Genomic DNA, 18,651 nt, shown 5'->3' with positions numbered 1-18,651 from the left:
TGCAGGGGTCTCTGCTCTCCTTTCTCTATATGTTCCTGATTCCTGCAAACTTCTGTTTTCTCTGTATGCTCTTGATCCTGTTTCCCTGTAGGTGTCTTTTCCCTTTTTTTTATTCCTTCTTCATGTATGGTTGATTTATTAAAAGTTTTTTTATTTTTCCTATTTGTTGCATGCCTGTCTCCTTGGCCGCTGTATGTTTCTAATTTTTTGCTTTGTGTGTTTGTTTGTGGTTTTTTTTGCTGATTGTCTACTTGGTCGCTGTCAGTCTGTCTGTCTCATTGGCTGCTGTATGTCTGTATGCCTTTTTTTCAGTCTAACTCCTTGGCCACTGTATGTCTGGAAGGTTTTTTTTCCTGAATTTATCCTTGGGCATTGTAATTTTTATTTTTTTCTGTTTGTCTCCTTGGCTGTTTGTATTTTTTTGCTGTCTCTCTGTCTGTCTACTTGGACGCTGTATGTAAGTATGTCTGTCTCCTTGGCTGCTGTATGTCTGTTTGTCATTTTTTTTCCTGTGTCTCTCTCTCCTTGTCCTCTGTGTTTTGTTACACGTTTTTTTTAGTGCGCATGCGCGTCCTACCATTTTATTATATTAGATACCGCCAATCAGTCATCAAGGCGCAGTTTACATTAAATTGTTCAAAATTGCATTGCTGTAAAAGAGAGAGAGACTAGGTAGACCGGGAGAAGGAGATGCAGGAGAAATGGGGAAAACTGGGGAGAACTTCCCAGCTTCTCAGCTTACTGCTGTAATCTCTAGTCATAAATAAGCAGGTTTCCTCATCTGCTAGCGTTCAACCAAGTGCTAGACAACCAAGTGTTAAGTGTTTCAAAGAACTCAAAATGTACAATTGGTTGTCAGTGGATCACAGGGTTCCCTTTCAGTTGTTAAAAGTATACCATCTAAAAGTTTTACTCACCAATAACTAGATACATTTTCGGAAGACCATGCCTTACTATCCCAGTTGGTGTCTCTCCATAGTCTATCAGAATACAAAGTCTCAACTTTCATTTGATAATTCACATCTCTTCCTTTATTAAGGCTTGTTTTTCTTCTACTTTAGATCATATTTGGACTGTTCATACTTAGAATTGATGATTTACACTCTTGCACTATCTTTAAGCAGTTGCAATCCATACAGAACGTGGCCGTTCGGGTCTTAACCCATGCTGGTCAGTTTGATCACATCATTACCTTTATCCCAGGACAAGCAGGCAGCATATTCTTGACTGATGGGTGACGGCACCGACGGAGCCCCGGTACGGACACTTTTAGAGTGATTGCACTCTAAGAACTTGGAAAGTTCTAGAGACCGCACCGCGCATGCGCGAGTGCCCTCCCGCCCGACCCTGACGCGCGGTCCCTCAGTTTCTTAGTTTCCGCGGAGCTAAGAAGTCGCATTTTCAACGGCTGTTGAAATATTTTTTTCATTCGCCTTCTTTTTGGGTTCTTTTTGCCCTTCCCTTTTTTCTTTAAAAAAAAAAAACAAAAACATTTTCTCTCGTTTTTGTCAAGTTTATTGATTTGACCCGGCGGGGCCTACTGCCATCATCGAGGCCTCGTCCTTCGATTTGGCAGAAGCCGTTTTTACGTTCATGCCCCCCCAGCCCGGGTTCAAGAAGTGCCAGCGGTGTGCACGGCCTATTTCCCTGACAGACCCGCACAACTGGTGCCTTCAGTGTCTGGGTCCGGAACATCAGGCCTCTACCTGCACCCGCTGCGCCACTTTGAAAAAGCGGACTCTCAAAAATCGAGAGATACAGCAGAGACTGCTTTTCGGCACCGACATGTCCGACCCCGCGTCTTCGGCGCCGGTCTCGGTACCTGTTTCGTCGGCACCCACCTCATCGACGCCACGCGATACCGCGTCGACGTCGCAGCATGCAGGTAAGCCGGCTAAGAAGCCTTCCCCGCTGGAACGTCCTCCGGTCTCCATTGCAGAGAGCCCAATCCTGCCGACCGTGAGGCGCCAGCGGAAGCGCTCCGCCCCTATTGAGGTGAGTCCCTCGACATCGGGCTCCTCATCTCCGGGGCGTCGAGCGGCACCGCAGGTACCGCAGAAGAAAAAAGCGGTACCGGTGCCCTCACTTGATGATCGCATTGCGGCCATCTTGCAGGTACAGCTGAAGGAACAGCTCAAACAACTCCTTCCAGCTCTCCTGACACCGAGCCCTCCGGTATCGGTCCCCACTGAGCAACCGGTACCGATCGTGGAACAGTCTGTAGTGTCACCATCCACTCCTTCGGTACCGGTACACTTGACCTCATCGGCATCGATGCCTGTCCTCGCACCGGAGCCTAGGTCTCATCACCAATCGGTACAGACATCGGCTCCGGTGCGACCGATAACATCGCCCGGTACCGCGTCGGTGAGGTCGGGTAAGTCGGTACAGAAGTCCCGACACCGAGAACCATCCACCCCTGAGTCTCGGGACCGTGGTCCCCATGTTCGAGACCCTGATCTGTGGGGCGACTCTGAAGAACCTCTTCAGTCAGAAGGGGAGTGTTCATCAGAGGAAGACGAGCCTGTTCTGCAGGATATTTCCTCCAAACCTGATTCCACCTCTTTCTCTTCTTTTTTAAGAGATATGTGTGAATCTCTTTCTATTCCTTTGGAGGCTGAGTCTAAAAAGTCCAAAGCTTTTTTGGACGCTCTTGATTTTGACCAGCCTCCAAAGGAATTCTTGAAACTCCCTTTACATGACATCCTGAGGGAGACCTTTTACAAGAATCTGGAGACTCCTCTTACTATCCCGGGAGCCCCTCGCAAATTGGATTCCCTTTATAAAGTAATCCCTATTCCTGGTTTTGATAAACCACAGCTCTCTCATGAGTCTCTTCTTGTAGAATCCACCCTCAAGAAGTCCTTAGGAGCTAGTGTCTATGCCTCTGTCCCTCCTGGCAGAGAGGGTAAAGCCATGGACAAATTCGGTAAGCGACTTTACCAGAATGCGATGCTTGCTAATCGTTCTGGTAACTATGCTTTTCATTTTTCGTTTTATTTAAAGCATCTCCTTACCACCATGGCTTCCTTTGAGCAGTACCTTCCTGTGGGGAATCGTGAGGCTTTTCATCAGTGCTCTTCAGCTCTTTTCCAGCTCAGGAAATTCATGGTAAGATCTATATATGACACTTTTGAGCTTACCTCTAGAGCAACAGCCATATCTGTAGCCATGCGCCGTTTGGCTTGGCTCAGAGTCTCTGAGCTTGATGTTAATCATCAAGACCGGTTGGCTAATGCCCCATGTTTAGGGGATGAGCTGTTCGGAGATTCTATGGACTCAACGACCCAGAAGCTCTCGGCTCATGAAACCCGCTGGGATACCCTTCTTAAGACCAAGAAGAAACCTCCACCTTCTCGGCCATTCAGACAGCAAACGGCCTATCAGCGGCGTTTTGTGGCTCGCCCCTTGCAGCCTTCCACTCAGCAACCTAGGAGGCAGCGTCAACAGCAGCGGCAAACACCTAGGCCTCAGCAGCAACAACCAGCTAAGCAGCCTCCTCCACAAAAATCGACCCAGTCATTTTGACTTGATACTCGAGGGCATAGCCAGCGTTCAACCATCTCCTCTCCTCCCTCAACCGATAGGAGGACGACTGTCTTTCTTTCTCAGCCGGTGGGAAGTTATCACTTCGGACCAGTGGGTCCTCAACATCATCCGCCACGGCTACTCTCTCAACTTTCACACCCTTCCGGGCCAAAGTCTACCAAAAGAGTCTGCTTTGCACACTCCTCAATCTGCCCTCCTTTGTCAGGAGGTTCAGTCCCTCCTACTTCTGAACGCCATAGAGGAAGTTCCTCTGGACCAAAGAGGGCAAGGATTCTACTCCCGGTATTTTCTAGTCCCCAAGAAAACAGGAGACCTCAGACCAATTCTAGATCTGCGAGATCTCAACAAATGTTTGGTCAAAGAAAAATTCAAGATGCTATCTCTAGCTACGCTTTATCCTCTCCTCGATCACAACGACTGGCTATGCTCTCTCGATCTCAAAGAGGCCTACACTCACATTCCAATTCATCCGGCCTCCAGACAGTACCTTCGCTTCATGATAAATCACTGTCATTACCAATACAGAGTGCTCCCCTTCGGTCTTGCCTCCTCTCCAAGAGTGTTCACAAAATGTCTGGTAGTGGTGGCAGCGTTTCTACGCTCCCACCACCTTCAGGTTTTTCCCTACCTGGACGATTGGTTAATCAAGGCCATTTCATCTCAGACTGTTCTTCTGGCCACCAACCAGACCATCTTTTTTCTACAACTACTGGGGTTCGAAATCAATATACCCAAGTCTCACCTTCTGCCTACGCAGAGACTTCAATTCATTGGAGCGGTACTGGACACGGTCCAGATGAGAGCCTTCTTGCCGGACAACCGTCTTCACAACCTCCAATCGCTCTGTCAGCAGGTGCTCTCCCAGCACTCCATTTCGGCAAAGCAGATGATGATTCTCTTGGGTCACATGGCCTCCACAGTTCATGTCACACCCCTGGCACGGCTTCACCTGCGCACTCCCCAATGGACCCTGGCTCTCCAGTGGTCTCAAGCGACAGACTCTTGCTCACGACACATATCTGTGACATCGTCTCTTCGTCAGTCTCTGCAATGGTGGTTGATATCCTCAAATCTCTCCAGGGGCCTTCTGTTCCATCTGCCTCCTCATCATCTGGTCATCACCACCGACGCCTCCCCTTATGCATGGGGAGCCCATCTGAACGAGTTCCAAACTCAGGGCCTTTGGACTCCCCAGGAAAAGAAGCATCACATCAATTTCCTGGAACTCAGGGCAATGTTCTATGCCCTCAAGGCCTTCCAACACCTTCTATTTCCTCAAGTCCTTCTACTTTGCACAGACAACCAAGTGGCCATGTACTACATCAACAAGCAAGGGGGAACGGGCTCTCGCCTCTTATGCCAGGAAGCCCAGAGAATCTGGTCTTGGGCATCCTCGCGCCGCTTGTTCCTGAAAGCGATTTATATTCAAGGAGAACAGAACTTCCTAGCGGACAAGCTCAGCAGAGTTCTCCAACCCCACGAATGGACTCTCGACCCATCGACTCTACAGTCCATCTTTGCACAATGGGGCACTCCTCAGGTGGACCTTTTTGCAGCTCCTCACAATCATCAGTTGCCCCAATTCTGCTCCAGACTTTACTCTCCTCACCGTCTGGCAGCGGATGCATTTCTTCTGGATTGGTCCAATCTGTTCCTTTATGCTTTCCCTCCTCTGCCTCTCATGCTTCGGACCTTGTTCAAACTAAAGAGGGAACGGGCCACCATGATCCTGATTGCTCCACGGTGGCCCAGACAACATTGGTTCTCCCTTCTACTTCAACTCAGTTCCAGGGATCCATTTCTACTTCCACTGTTTCCATCTCTGCTTACACAGGATCAGGAAACCCTCCTCCATCCCAACCTGCAGTCTCTACACCTGACAGCTTGGTATCTCTCGGGCTGACTTCAACTGATCTTTTGCTGTCTCAGCCTGTTCGCTCCATCCTGGACGCCTCCAGGAAACCAGCCACTCTACAATGTTACCATCAAAAGTGGACGAGATTTTCTTCTTGGTGTCTCCTACATCATCATGACCCCAAGTCTCTTGCAGTGGAACCTCTATTGGATTATCTGCTTTCTCTGTCTACTTCTGGTCTCAAGTCTACTTCCATCAGAGTTCATCTCAGTGCCATTACGGCCTTTCATGAGCCGGTCCAGGGGAAACTCCTTTCAGCTCATCCCCTGGTCTCCAGATTCATGCGAGGTCTTTTCAATCTGAAACCACCTCTCAAAGCACCTCCGGTGATCTGGGATCTGAACGTGGTTCTCTCCGCCTTGATGAAGCCTCCATTTGAACCCTTGGCTACTACCTCTTTCAAGTTTCTCACTTGGAAGGTACTTTTTCTTATTGCTCTCACCTCTGCCAGGAGGGTCAGTGAGCTCCATGCACTAGTTTCTGATCCACCTTTCACTGTCTTTCATCACGACAAGGTGGTTCTACGTACACATCCAAAGTTTCTCCCTAAGGTTGTTTCTGAGTTCCATCTCAACCAATCTATTGTTCTACCTGTTTTTTTCCCTAAACCTCACTCCCATCCCGGAGAACAGGCTCTTCATACTTTGGACTGTAAGCGGGCTTTAGCTTTCTATTTAGACCGCACTAAGCCCCACAGATCATCTCCCCAACTTTTTCTGTCCTTTGATCCGAATAAATTGGGACATCCTGTTTCTAAGCGTACGCTATCTAATTGGCTTGCTGCGTGCATTTCATACTGCTATGCTCAGTCCGGACTGACACTGGAAGGTTCTGTCACGGCACATAGAATTAGAGCTATGGCAGCATCTGTAGCTTTCCTTCGTTCCACGCCCATTGAGGAAATCTGCAAAGCTGCTACGTGGTCCTCAGTCCATACTTTTACATCTCATTACTGTCTGGATGCTTTCTCCAGACGGGATGGACATTTCGGGCAATCTGTTTTACAAAATTTGTTTTCCTAATGGCCAACCTTCCCTCCATCCCTCTTTTTGTTAGCTTGGAGGTCACCCATCAGTCAAGAATATGCTGCCTGCTTGTCCTGGGATAAAGCACAGTTACTTACCGTAACAGGTGTTATCCAGGGACAGCAGGCAGATATTCTTGCGTCCCACCCACCTCCCCGGGTTGGCTTCTTAGCTGGCTTATCTTAACTGAGGGACCGCGCGTCAGGGTCGGGCGGGAGGGCACTCGCGCATGCGCGGTGCGGTCTCTAGAACTTTCCAAGTTCTTAGAGTGCAATCACTCTAAAAGTGTCCGTACCGGGGCTCCGTCGGTGCCGTCACCCATCAGTCAAGAATATCTGCCTGCTGTCCCTGGATAACACCTGTTACGGTAAGTAACTGTGCTTTTTCAAGGGTCCCACGACAACAAGAGGGCATCCGTTGAAAATCAGGGGCGGGAAACTACGAGGTGTGTTCCCGCTAAGCTGCGCTGGGGTGCGCTGACGCACAAAATATTACCTCGCAGCGCACAAGTTTCTCGTCACAGCGCACACAGTGTAGAGCACAGTTCTTCAACCGCCGGTCCGCAAACAAAATCTTGCCGGTCCGCGAAGGATTCGGTCCCCGCCGCAACGAAAGGCCGGCGTCAGCTGACTTGCAACTTCCTGTTGCAGTCGCTGTGCCGGGACTCCTGCCTTCGCCGGGACTCCTGCCTTCCACCGCGTTTGCCTCCTGCCTTGTCTCCGCACCTCCAGACCAGCAGCGGCAGCTGTGTATGCTTTTAACTTCGGCACAGAGCTGCCCCTAATCAATAGTTTAGCGCGGTTTCATAAGGCAGCCTCGGGGCCTTTGCTAGGCCGGCCCACATCGCATCATCGAAGCGGGCCGGCTATCAAAGGCCCCGAGGCTGCCTCATGAAACCGCGCTAAACTATTGATTAGGGGCAGCTCTGTGCCGAAGTTAAAAGCATACAGAGCTGCCGCTGCTGGTCTGAACTCTTGGGCCGCTGAAGGAGGGCAAAAAGCAGCTGTCCTGGAGGTTTCCCTTCCTCTCGCCTTTACAGGTTCCTTTTTTCCACCTTTTTTTTTTTCCTTCAAACGGCAACGGGCCCCAGCATCGACATCAATCAAGTAAGTTCCACTGTCAATCAAGCGGTTCTGCTCGGCCAAAGCTTCCCCTGTGACATGAGCCACCCTCAGGGGAAAGAAAGTGACCCACAAAGGTGAGGGGAAGGGGGGCAGATGATGGAAGTTGGGGGGGGGAGAGAGAGAGAGAGAGAGAAGGGGCAGATGATGGAATGGAGGAGATGAGAGAGAGAGAGAAGGGGACAGATGATGGAAGTGAGAAGAAGGGAGAGAGAGCAGAAGGCAGATGGATGTCAGTTGAGAAGGGAGAGCAGATGCTGAATGGAAGTGGGGAAAGAACACATACTGGATGGAAGGAGGAGATAAATAAAGGGGGAAGAAAATAGTAAGATAATGGAGGGGTGAGGGAAAGGGGTGACAAGCTGTGTGTAGACACAGTGAAAAGAGGGAAACGGGACTAAATAGTAAGAAAGAATTTAATTTAGATGGAGGCAGAAAATAGAGAAGGAAGACCAGAGAAGAAAAGGGAAGAGAGAGCAGAGAATGATCAGATCTGAGTGGAGGAAATGAGAAGAGAGATATGCTAAAAACCACAGGGGGGAGGGAAGGATAGAGATGCCAGACCATGAGGGGAACAGAAGGAAGATGATGGATGCTAGACCAAATTGGGGGGTGGGGGGGGGGCAGGAGGAGAGATGGCAGGGAAAGACAGACAGTGAATGGAAGGGGCAGATGCTGGACTGAAGAGACAGAGAAGGTTATCATGCTGCTGTACCGGGCCATGGTACGCCCTCACCTGGAGTACTGCGTCCAGCACTGGTACTTTAAGAAGGACACGGTACTACTCGAAAGGATCCAGAGAAGAGCAACTAAAATGGTTAAGGGGCTGGAGGAGTTGCCGTACAGCGAAAGATTAGAGAAACTGGGCCTCTTTTCCCTTGAGCAGAGGAGATTGAGAGGGGACATGATAGAAACATTCAAGGTACTGAAGGGAATAGACTTAGTAGCTAAGGCAGGGAGAACGAGAGGGCACTCTCTAAAGTTGAAAGGGGATAGATTCCATACAAACGTAAGGAAGTTCTGTGGTAGAAAGCAACATATTTATTTGGCTCATAACTTGCTGGCGCCCGATATTTTTAGCTCACAGTGAAAAAAGTTTGCTCACAACACCCGCCCGCTTAGAGGGAACACTGGAGGTGACACCAGGAAATTCTTTTTCACTGAAAGAGTGGTTGATCGCTGGAATAGTCTTCCACTACAGGTGATTGAGGCCAGCAGCGTGCCTGATTTTAAGGCCAAATGGGATCGGCACATGGGATCTATTCACAGGGCAAAGGTAGGGGAGGGACATTAAGGTGGGCAGACTAGATGGGCCGTGGGCCCTTATCTGCCGTCTATTTCTATGTTTCTACCTTTCTCCTACGTATCCACTAATCCTTTGTTTCAGGTACAAGATTTTGAAACTCCCCCACAAGGCTTTTTACACTAGAACGCTTCCATATCTGACTTTATTGATTCTTTCTATAATCCCTTGAGATTTCTCCACTCTGTTAGCACATTGTCTTTCAATTGCTCTGGTTCCTTATTCAAGCCTTGATTCAACACTGTGCCTTCCCTTTGAAACTCTCTTCCTGCAGGCCTTCAGGTTGAACCTTCTCTAAAATTTAGATTGGCCTCAATTGATTACTCACAATTGGAAGAATTGGGATCACCTTAGTTTTCCTTTTTGATGGGCGAGCTTATGTTTAACTTATAAATATGAGAAAATGAATGCTGACATGCTGGGGCATAATAAGGTATTGAAATTAGTTTGAGGTCCATTGACATCTTTTGTAGATTTGCTATAGTTGTCCTTTATCTTTATTTTCCGTTGTTTTATCACCCACACATCTTGGGGGGGGGGGGAGCAGGAGGGGGGTATATCTTTTGTTTTGGTATTATTCCTGATGGTAATGATGGATGGAGGAGGGAATTTTTATCTTTTGTATAGATACTGATTGATTATAAGTGCTTGGTTGATTATCATTATTTGTATATATATTGTATTGCACTTTTTGTTGGCATTAAAAACTAAATAAAGTTTAAAAAAACCAAAACAAAAGATTGGCCTCGATTACACATCTGAGTTTTTTTCTCAAGCCCTTTGAGGTTTCACTAGCCTTGCTGTACGATGGGAAAGTGGGCACAGAGGCTGTGTTCTTTCCTTTACTTTCTTTTTGGTTTCTATTCTTTCTTGTCAATTATCGTTTTAAAGTTGTAAATCGCTTTGCTTTTTCCCACTGAAAGGCGATGGCATAGCAGCTATCGTTAAACATTAATATTTTCTTCTTTTTACTGCAGAAAGCTTTCAGTGCCCTGTGTCACAGCACACATTTGTATGGGAGGAGGCTGGTCCTGGAATGGGCTGATTCGGAAGAAACAGTGGAGGCCCTACGGAGGAAAACCGCGGAACATTTTCATGGTGAGACACTGAGAGTCTACCAGTCTGGCTAAATAATGAGAAAATGTGAAGCTGGGACTGGAATATGTATGGCAGCTTCTCCCAGGTGGCTGCTGGCGTAATTCTCAGCCAGAACCATTGCTATTAGATCTGTAGTCTTTGAGTTCTGTTCCCAATTTGATCATTTTAGCTAACTTCTGTAGTACATAAAAAGAGAATTCATCATAAGTATGTACACTCTGCCATGTTTGTTCCAAAAGGCTTTGCAGAAAACAGGACCAGCCAGCACAGTTTCAGCAAAGGAAGATCTTGTTTGACAAACTTGCTGCACTTCTTCGAGGGAGTAAACAGGCAGATAGACAAGGGTGACCCGGTCGACATTGTATATCTGGACTTTCAGAAGGCGCTCGACAAGGTTCCGCATGAACCACTACTTCAGAAAATTGCGAGCCATGGAATCGAGGATGAAATACTCCCATGGATTAAAAACTGGTTGGAGCATAGGAAATGGAGAGTGGGGGGTAAATGGACAATACTCAGACTGGAAGAGCGTCACCAGTGGGGTGCAGCAGGGCTCGGTGCTTGGACCAGTGCTCTTCAACATCTTTACAAACGATCTGGACATAGGTACAACAAACAAGGTTATTAAATTTGCGGACGATACAAAGTTATTCAGAGTAGTGAAGACACAGGGGGATTGCGAAGATCTGCAATGTGACATAATCAGGCTCGAGGAATGGGCATCAACATGGCAGATGAAGTTCAACGAGGACAAGTGTAAAGTGATGCATGTCGGTAACAAAAATCTCTTGCACGAATACAGGATACTTGGAGAGATCTCCCAGGAAAGAGACTTGGGAGTTCTGATCGACAAATCGATGAAGCCGTCCACGCAATGTGCGGCAGCATCGAAAAGGGCGAACAGAATGCTAGCAATGATAAAGAAGGGGATCTCGACCAGATTGTAGAAGGTTATCATGCCGCTGTACCGGGCCATGGTGCACCCTCATCTGGAGTACTGCGTCCAGCACTGGTTGCCATACATGAAGAAGGACATGGTACTACTCGAAATGGTCCAGAGAAGAGGGACTAGGATGGTTAAGGGGTTGGAGGAGCTGCAGTACAATGAAAGATTACAGAAACTGGGCCTCTTCTTCCTCAAACAGAGGAGATAGAGAGGGGACATGATCGAAACATTCAAGGTACTGAAGGGGATAGACTTAGTAGATAAGGACAGGTTGTTCACCCTCTCCAAGGTAGGGAGAATGAGAGGGCACTCTCTAAAATTGAAAGGGGATAGATTCCATACAAACGTAAGGAAGTTCTTTTTTACCCAGAGAGTAGTAGAAAACTGGAACGCTATTCTGGAATCTGTTATAGGTGAAAACACCCTCCAGGGATTCAAGACAAAGTTGGACAAGTTCATGCTGAACCAGAACGTACGCAGGTAGGGCTAGTCTTAGTTAGGGCACTGGTCTTTGACCAGAGGTCCGCCGCGTGAGCGGGCTGCTGGGCACGATGGACCATTGGTCTTACCCAGCAGCGGCAATTCTTATGTTCTTCAGATATATAAGCATGTCCATTTTAAAGTGAGTTTAGGAAAAGGCCAAGAGACACTGGCAAAAAAAGATGTCCCCGAAGAGATGCTCTTTTTGTGCTTTATTGACACTCATTGACAAGTAGAAATGTTCTCGCAGACAAACATTTGTGCAAGAATCTCTCCTGGGCTCGGTCTGGAGATCAATGGCCCCTTCCAGTTTCCTATAGCCATCCCTAAGCTCTCTGTCCACAAAAGGCCTGACCTAAGCAGTTCCAGTTTTGCGACTGAAGCACTGTAATTGCAAGCTGAGCTACAGAAAAGTGCTTCTGCTTGACCCGTCAGCTGCTTCCTCAGACCCCTGCAAATGGATGGGAAAGCATGTGCTAAGCTTAGGACCGCTCTTAGAGTCTTCCAGGGTCAATAGGGTTGACATCAGTTTTGGTTTAATGCCATATATTTTTATGTCAGTGTCTCTCCTATACAGTTTAAGCCACCCTTCCAGATTTCATAGTATTAATAGTAATTACCAGCATGTAGTTTATGTTCCTATACTTTAAATCAGGGGCGCCCAAAAGGTCGATTGTGATCGACCAGTAGGATCCGCAAGTGCAACACGAGTCGATCGCGGAGCCCATCCCGGGCTCCACAATAGACTCGCGTTGCCTTTGTGTTCTCCCCGATCCCGCAAAAGCCGTGCAGCCAATGCACAAGCGCCAGGCCCACAAGCCTCCCCACCATCGACATCAATTCTGACGTCGGAGAGGAAGTTCTGGGCCAGCCTGGATTGACGTGTTGGGGGAGGGGGGGAAAGGCTTGTGGGCCCGGCGCTTGTGCAGTGGCTGCACGGGCCTAGCTTTTGCGGCATTGGGGAAGCAGGGATAAATCGGCACCGGTGGCTTCAGGGGGGGTGCAGGGAGACAGAAAAAAATAAAGGGGGGCAGGGAGAGAAAGAAAGACAGAAAGTAAGGAAGGGCAGGAAAAGAGAAAGAAAGAAAGACAGAAGGAAAGGTGGGGCAGGGAGAGAAAGAAAGACAGAAAGAAAGAAGGGCAGGGAAAAAGAGAAAGAAAGGGGAGGGGGCAGGGAGACAGGAAGAAAATGTTGGACTCATGGAGGGACAGAGAGAGATGTTGGTTGGGGAATGGAATGAGATCTGGAGGAGAGGAAGCATGCAGGAGGCAGAAAGAAGGGAAGAAATATTGGATGCAAAGTCAGAAAGAAGATGGTCCGTGTGGTCGGTGTGGGATGTGCCTCCGATCCTCTTAATTTGCATGAGGACGCATTGTAAATCGGTCGCCCGGCCACAGATCGCCCAACAAGGTGAGCGTTAATGAATTTAGATTCTAGCCCTTAGTCTTTCCTCATATGTGTCCTTCCTGCTTGTGACTCAGTCATAAACATTGTCTTTTAAACGTGAAACTTTGATTCTTTGTTAATTTTAATTGATCTCTAGTTAAGATTAGGTGTGGCTCTTGAGCTTCAGGTTCGGTATTGCTACTGCAGGTAGTCTCAGTATAGTGTTTTCTAAAAGTCTCCCGTCTCTTCGTTCACAGTCTGTCAGTCAGTCATGCTTCTTGTTTAGTTTGTGTCTTTGAAGACATTGGGGGAGGGGGGTTGTATCTTGTTAAGCAGAGAGTCTAATTTTGCAGATAAAGAACAGACCTTTTTGTGCAGACAGCACTTGAGTGTTCAGAATGGGGTTGTGCAGGCCAAGCCGAGATTGCCATCCAGACACCACCTGAACCCACTCCTTCCTGATGAGACGCTTTCACCTCCTGTGTTGTAAGGAAAACACTTGGGAAGGAGAACAGGCTTCCATATTTGTAGCTGGGGCTTCATATGCAAGGTATTTGTCTGGTGAATATATCTGAGGACTAGGAACCAACTAAACCAAGCATCCAACCCGAAATATTAACTGTTCAGCAGGATTATCCTCCCTTGGCACTTTGTGACCTGAGAGGGGATACGATAGAGATTTACAAAATCGTGAGTGACACGGGACAAATAAAAAGGGAACTGTATCAGGACATTCCAAAACAAAATTAGTGGAAGCATTTTTTTTCATCTAGCAATCAAGATAGAAAAGTTTGTCCAAATTCCTAGAGAAGTCCATAAATGCTGCTTCTTATGGGATGGGGGTAGGGATTGTAAGAAATGGATTTGTATTCTTTGAGATCTGTAAGGTACTTCCTGGTAGCTCAGAAAAGTCACTATTAGTGACAGGGTGCTGGGCTTATGGACCTTTAGGTCTAGAGCAGGGGTGGCCAATACGTCGATCGCAATCGACCGGTAAATCACGAAGGAGCCCATCCTGGGCTCCGTGATACACTCAAGTTGCCTTCGCGATCTACCGGGCCGATCAGCCTTCCTCTCCCTGACGTCATTTCTGCCATCGGAGAGGAAGTTCCTGGCCAGCCAATCGCTGCCTGGCTGGACCGGAACTTCCTCTCCGACAGCAGAATTGACGTCGGGGAGAGGAAGGCTGGTCGGCCCGACGCTTCTAATCTGCAGGGAGAGCTTGGGGCAGCGGTGGCTTGGGGGCCTGTTCCCCGATGGCAGTGGCTTGGGGAAGGGCAGGGAGCCTATGAGCGTCGAGAGCAGCGCAGGGCATTCAGCGCAACTCCCTGCGCTAAAAACTGCTATCGCAGTTTAGTAAAAAGGGAGGGAGGTATATTTGTCTATTTTTGTATGGTTGTTACTGAGGTGACATTGCATAGACCTCTTTGAAAAAAACCCAGGAATATAAATGATAATTAACATTTTCTCAGCGTACAGTGGGCTTTGTGTTTTTTTTTAATTTTATTGTTGGTAGATCATTTTGACTTGGTCATTTTAAAAGTAGCTCGCAAGCCCAAAAAGTGTGGGCACCCCTGGTCTAGGGTTACCATATTTTCCCGAAGGAAAGTCTGGACGCATGGCCATGCCCACAGACCACACCCAGGTCTGCACCCTGCCCCAGACAGCCTCCGTGCATGTGCAGACGTGATGCAATGATGGCTCGTGAGCATGACCTCACCGCGTTGCATCTACCCATGCGCGGATGCCGTTCCCGACGCAATTTTGACAGGAAGCTTTTCAAAACCTGGACAAACTGCCAGGTTTTGAAAAGCCGTCCGGAACCCTGGACATGTCCTTGAAAAGGAGGACACGTCCGGGGAAATCCAGACCCTGTTTAGCTCTGACTCAGACTCGTGTATCTTCTCTTCTTATGTTAATATAGAAATGTAGAATCTGAAGGTCCCTTTAATCTACATAAAATGGAGGCGGCCTGGTGGCATGTTGGGCAACCATGGTTCTCAAGAACCACAATCCAGTTGAGTTTTCAAGGTTTCCACAATGAGTATGCATGAGATCTCTTTGCATAGAATGGAATCAGTGCAGCTTCAAAATCATTCTTAGTAAAAAATCAAGGCAGTATGTCAGCGACTTTCACCTATGGCTGAGAGGGTGGTGGCTGTATGTTGGTGTAGAAATATTCCTTTAGTTGACCTTGTTTGCTTCCTAATACAATGCTATACACCAAAGGATATTCCTCAAGATGCCTCCTCTGGATAGGCACATTAAGGGACATCACCACAGACTTATCCCAGATAACCTTATATCTCGACAATCTAGAACGGTGGTTCCCAACCCTCTCCTGGAGGACCACCAGGCCAGTCGGGTTTTCAGGATAGCCCTAATGAATATGCAAGGAGCAGATTTGCATGCCTGGCACCTCCATTATATGCAGATCTCTCTCATTCCTATTCATTAGGGCTAGCCTGAAAACCCGATTGGTCTGGTGGTCCTCCAGGATAGGGTTGGGAACCACTGATCTAGAGAACTCAATCAGACCGAGCAAACTAGTCAATGATCCTACACCCAGTCATCTGCAAATGTCAACAACTTGCATTGTGCTGCTCCCACCTGCACCCCCACACCGCTGCTCGCCTCTCTCACAGCATTTGCTAAAGGCTCCAACACTAAATTGAATAACAAGGGGGATAATGGACAGCCTTGCTTGGCTGCTGCTACTTCTATTATTAATCATTTCTATAGAGCTAAGTGGTTGCCCTAAGTAAAACACTTTACCACACGGAGCGGTATATAAGAGCGGAACCATCCTCCATCCTGAAACATCTAAGCACCCTGAACAAATAATCCCCCTCTGTTCTATCAAATGCCTTTTCTGCATCAATGGGCAACACAGCCAAAGGATCAGATGCAATTGCCAAAACATTCCTAAAAGTCCGCGAATTATCAGATGATGATCAAACCCTCTCTGATCTCCACGCACCAATAGATGCTTTAGAACCTACCTCCTATTCAAATCCTAATTCACTCTTTGATCATTTCACATATAGATTACTGTAACTCACTCTATCATGGAGTAACCCAAAAAGAAACTCGCTGAATACAACTACCGTATTTTCACGCATATAACGCGCACATTATACACGATTTTACAAACCGTGCATAACCATGCGCGTTATATGCGTGAGCGCATTGTACAAATTTTTTTTACATAGTTCCCCCCTCCCCGACGTCCGATTCATCCCCCTGCCCCACCCCCACCCCGACGTCCGATTCATCCCCCAGCACCCCCTCCTCTGACATCAGAGAAAGGGCGGGACTGCCGGCAGAGGAAGCAGCGCAGGGCTCAGAGAAGGGGCGGGACCACCGGCAGAGGAAACAGCAGGGCTCACTGGCATCGAGAACCAACGGTAGGCAGCTTCTCCGTGCAGGGGGGGGCGCTGGGGGATGAATCGGACGTCGGGGGGGTGCGAGCGGTCCTTCGGGGTGGGGGTGCAAGCGGTCCTTCGGGTTGGGGGGGCTAGCGGTCCTTCGGGGTGGGGCATCAGGCTTTCGGGGGGGGACAGGACTTCAAGGGGGGACAGGACTTCAAGGGGTGGGGGGGCCAGTGTGGTTAGAAAACTGAGCGGCAAGCATGCTCAGACCATCTTCTTTGTCTGTAGATGGTCTGCGCATGCTTACAGAGCTGGGAGCAGGTCAGGGCGGCGAAAGGAGAGTTGGGACGAGAGGAGACTCGGGGCAGAGGGCAGGGCGGCGAGAGGAGAGTCGGGACGGCAGAAGGAGAATTAAATTCATGGATCAGCATGCGCAGTATACACGTGTGCGCGGTATATAATAATTTCTTTACATAAATTTAGGTTTCCCGCGCACTATACTCGTGTGCGTGTTTTACACGGGTGCGCGGTATATGCGTGAAAATACGGTAATTCAAAATACAGCGATTAAACTCAGTCATCTCATTGGTTACCAGTCTCTCATAGAACAACTTATAAAATTCTTCTCTTAGCCTTTAGGATCAAGACTTCTCATCAGCCTGCCTTCCTTGATAAATATCTCATCCCACATACCCCTTCCAGGGACCTCAGGTCCACTAACCAGAACTTACTAACAGCCCCGTCAATCAAGGATTTATACTATACCAGAAATACAATTGTCTCTTTTGTCGCGCCCTCCCTTTGGAATGCAATGCCATCGAACCTTCGCTCTGAAAATTCCTTAAACAAGTTTAAAATACTCCTTAAGACATTCCTCTTTAAAGACACTTATCAAAATTCCAATGGAGTCCCCAGATAAAAAACGCTTCCAGGAAGCGATACCCCATTTTCTCCTCTTGTTTTCTCCTCCCCTCCTCCGCTCATTTTATTTTCATTTGTACAATGTAATTTAAAAGCTCTCCCTTCCCTTTTCTTCCCTTTTGTCTCATACCCTTCGTATTCAAGTCTTTGTTTCGACCTCATCCCCCCTATTTTCATTTAGATTTTTTATTTTCTTTCTTCTTTTTTTTAATTTATAACTTTTTTATAATTTTTAATCTTTTATTATTGTAAACCGACCAGATACTTGTGATGGTCGGTATATCAAATTATTAATAAACTTGAAATTTAAATGCTGAAAACCTCATAAAGATATAGGCCTATAGTTACCCACATCTACAACCCCACTCGCACCCTCCGCTCAAAGTCAGAGATACGCCTATGCACCCCCCCCCCCCCCCCCGGAAGATCCCTGCTCCCAGAAACTGCCCACAAACGATCCTACAGCCACTTCATTCCACACCTCTGGAACCAACTCCCCCCCCCAACTTAGACAACAGAACTCATTATTAACATTCCGTAAATCGGTAAAGACCCTCCTCTTCAACTAAAGATCTCCTCTGTCTTCTCCCCCCCTTAGGCCCCACCCTCCACTCTCCTATCTCCTTCCCGAAATTCCAGTATGACCCTCTCTTACTCTATCCACTAACAAATTGTACCTAAACGCTTATAACTTTCCTTAAACTAAACTACTGTATTTCCCCCTTCTCTCTTTCTGCTTACTCTCCCTGTATTTAATTCTCTCCAAAAACTATAAATCCAATCACTAAACCTGTTGTACTACTTATATGTCTAGTTACTCCCCACTGTGTATGTTCATTTGTAAACCGTTCTGAGCTATTGGGAGGACGGGATAAAAATCTAAATAAATAAATAAATAAATAAATAGTACGGTCACATCTTGGCTTAGTGACCCCCTAAAGACTCTGCCCCCTCTTTCTGCAATAAAGCAAAATAATAGAGTCAAACCTCGGTTTGCGAGTGTTTTGCAAGACGAGCAAAACATTCTCGCAAATCGTGACTCATAAACCACCCTCTCCCCCCAAAACTGAAAGCTTACCCCCCCCCCCAATGCGGCATTTGCATGCATCACCAACCCACAGGAGATGCCTGTGCCCGAAGATTGTGCCTCTTCTCTGACTGGGCCTTGAGCATCTGCGCATGCTCAAGGCCTTCTGGTTCCTGCCTCTCTCCGAGATTCTCGGAGAGAACGAGAGCCAGAAGGCCTTGAGCATGTGCAGATGCTCAAGGCCCAGTCATAGGAGAGGCACGATCTTCGGGCACCGGCATCACCTGTGGGTTGGTGCTGCGTGCCGGTGCCACATTGGTGGGGTTAAGCTTTCAGTTTGGGTGGGCGGGGGATGCCAAATCGCATGGGGAGGCAGGCATTCATGAGAGGGGGGTGATGCTGGTTCGCGGGCGGGGGGGGCCATGCCGGTTCACGGGGGGGGGGGGGAGATGTGGAAGCGCACTAGTGGTCTCGGGGGTGGGGGGGTCTTTTAGGGATGTGGTGGGGT

The 18,651-nt window shown here is 48.0% G+C and overlaps 1 protein-coding gene across 2 annotated transcripts in view; it reads left to right on the top strand.

Annotated features, from left to right (window-relative positions):
* Nucleotides 1-18,651, top strand: part of RBM19 (RNA binding motif protein 19) — a 285,015-nt gene that overhangs the window by 248,982 nt on the left and 17,382 nt on the right. For both annotated transcript variants that reach the window (XM_033955717.1, XM_033955718.1), the window contains exon 23: nt 9,891-10,011. In XM_033955717.1, coding sequence (XP_033811608.1) covers nt 9,891-10,011 — 121 coding nt within the window. The remainder of the gene's footprint in view (nt 1-9,890; nt 10,012-18,651) is intronic.

Source organism: Geotrypetes seraphini, chromosome 8 (assembly GCF_902459505.1).
Source record: "Geotrypetes seraphini chromosome 8, aGeoSer1.1, whole genome shotgun sequence".
NCBI classification, from domain to species: Eukaryota; Metazoa; Chordata; class Amphibia; order Gymnophiona; family Dermophiidae; genus Geotrypetes; species Geotrypetes seraphini.
This window is presented reverse-complemented; position numbering and strand designations above follow the sequence as displayed.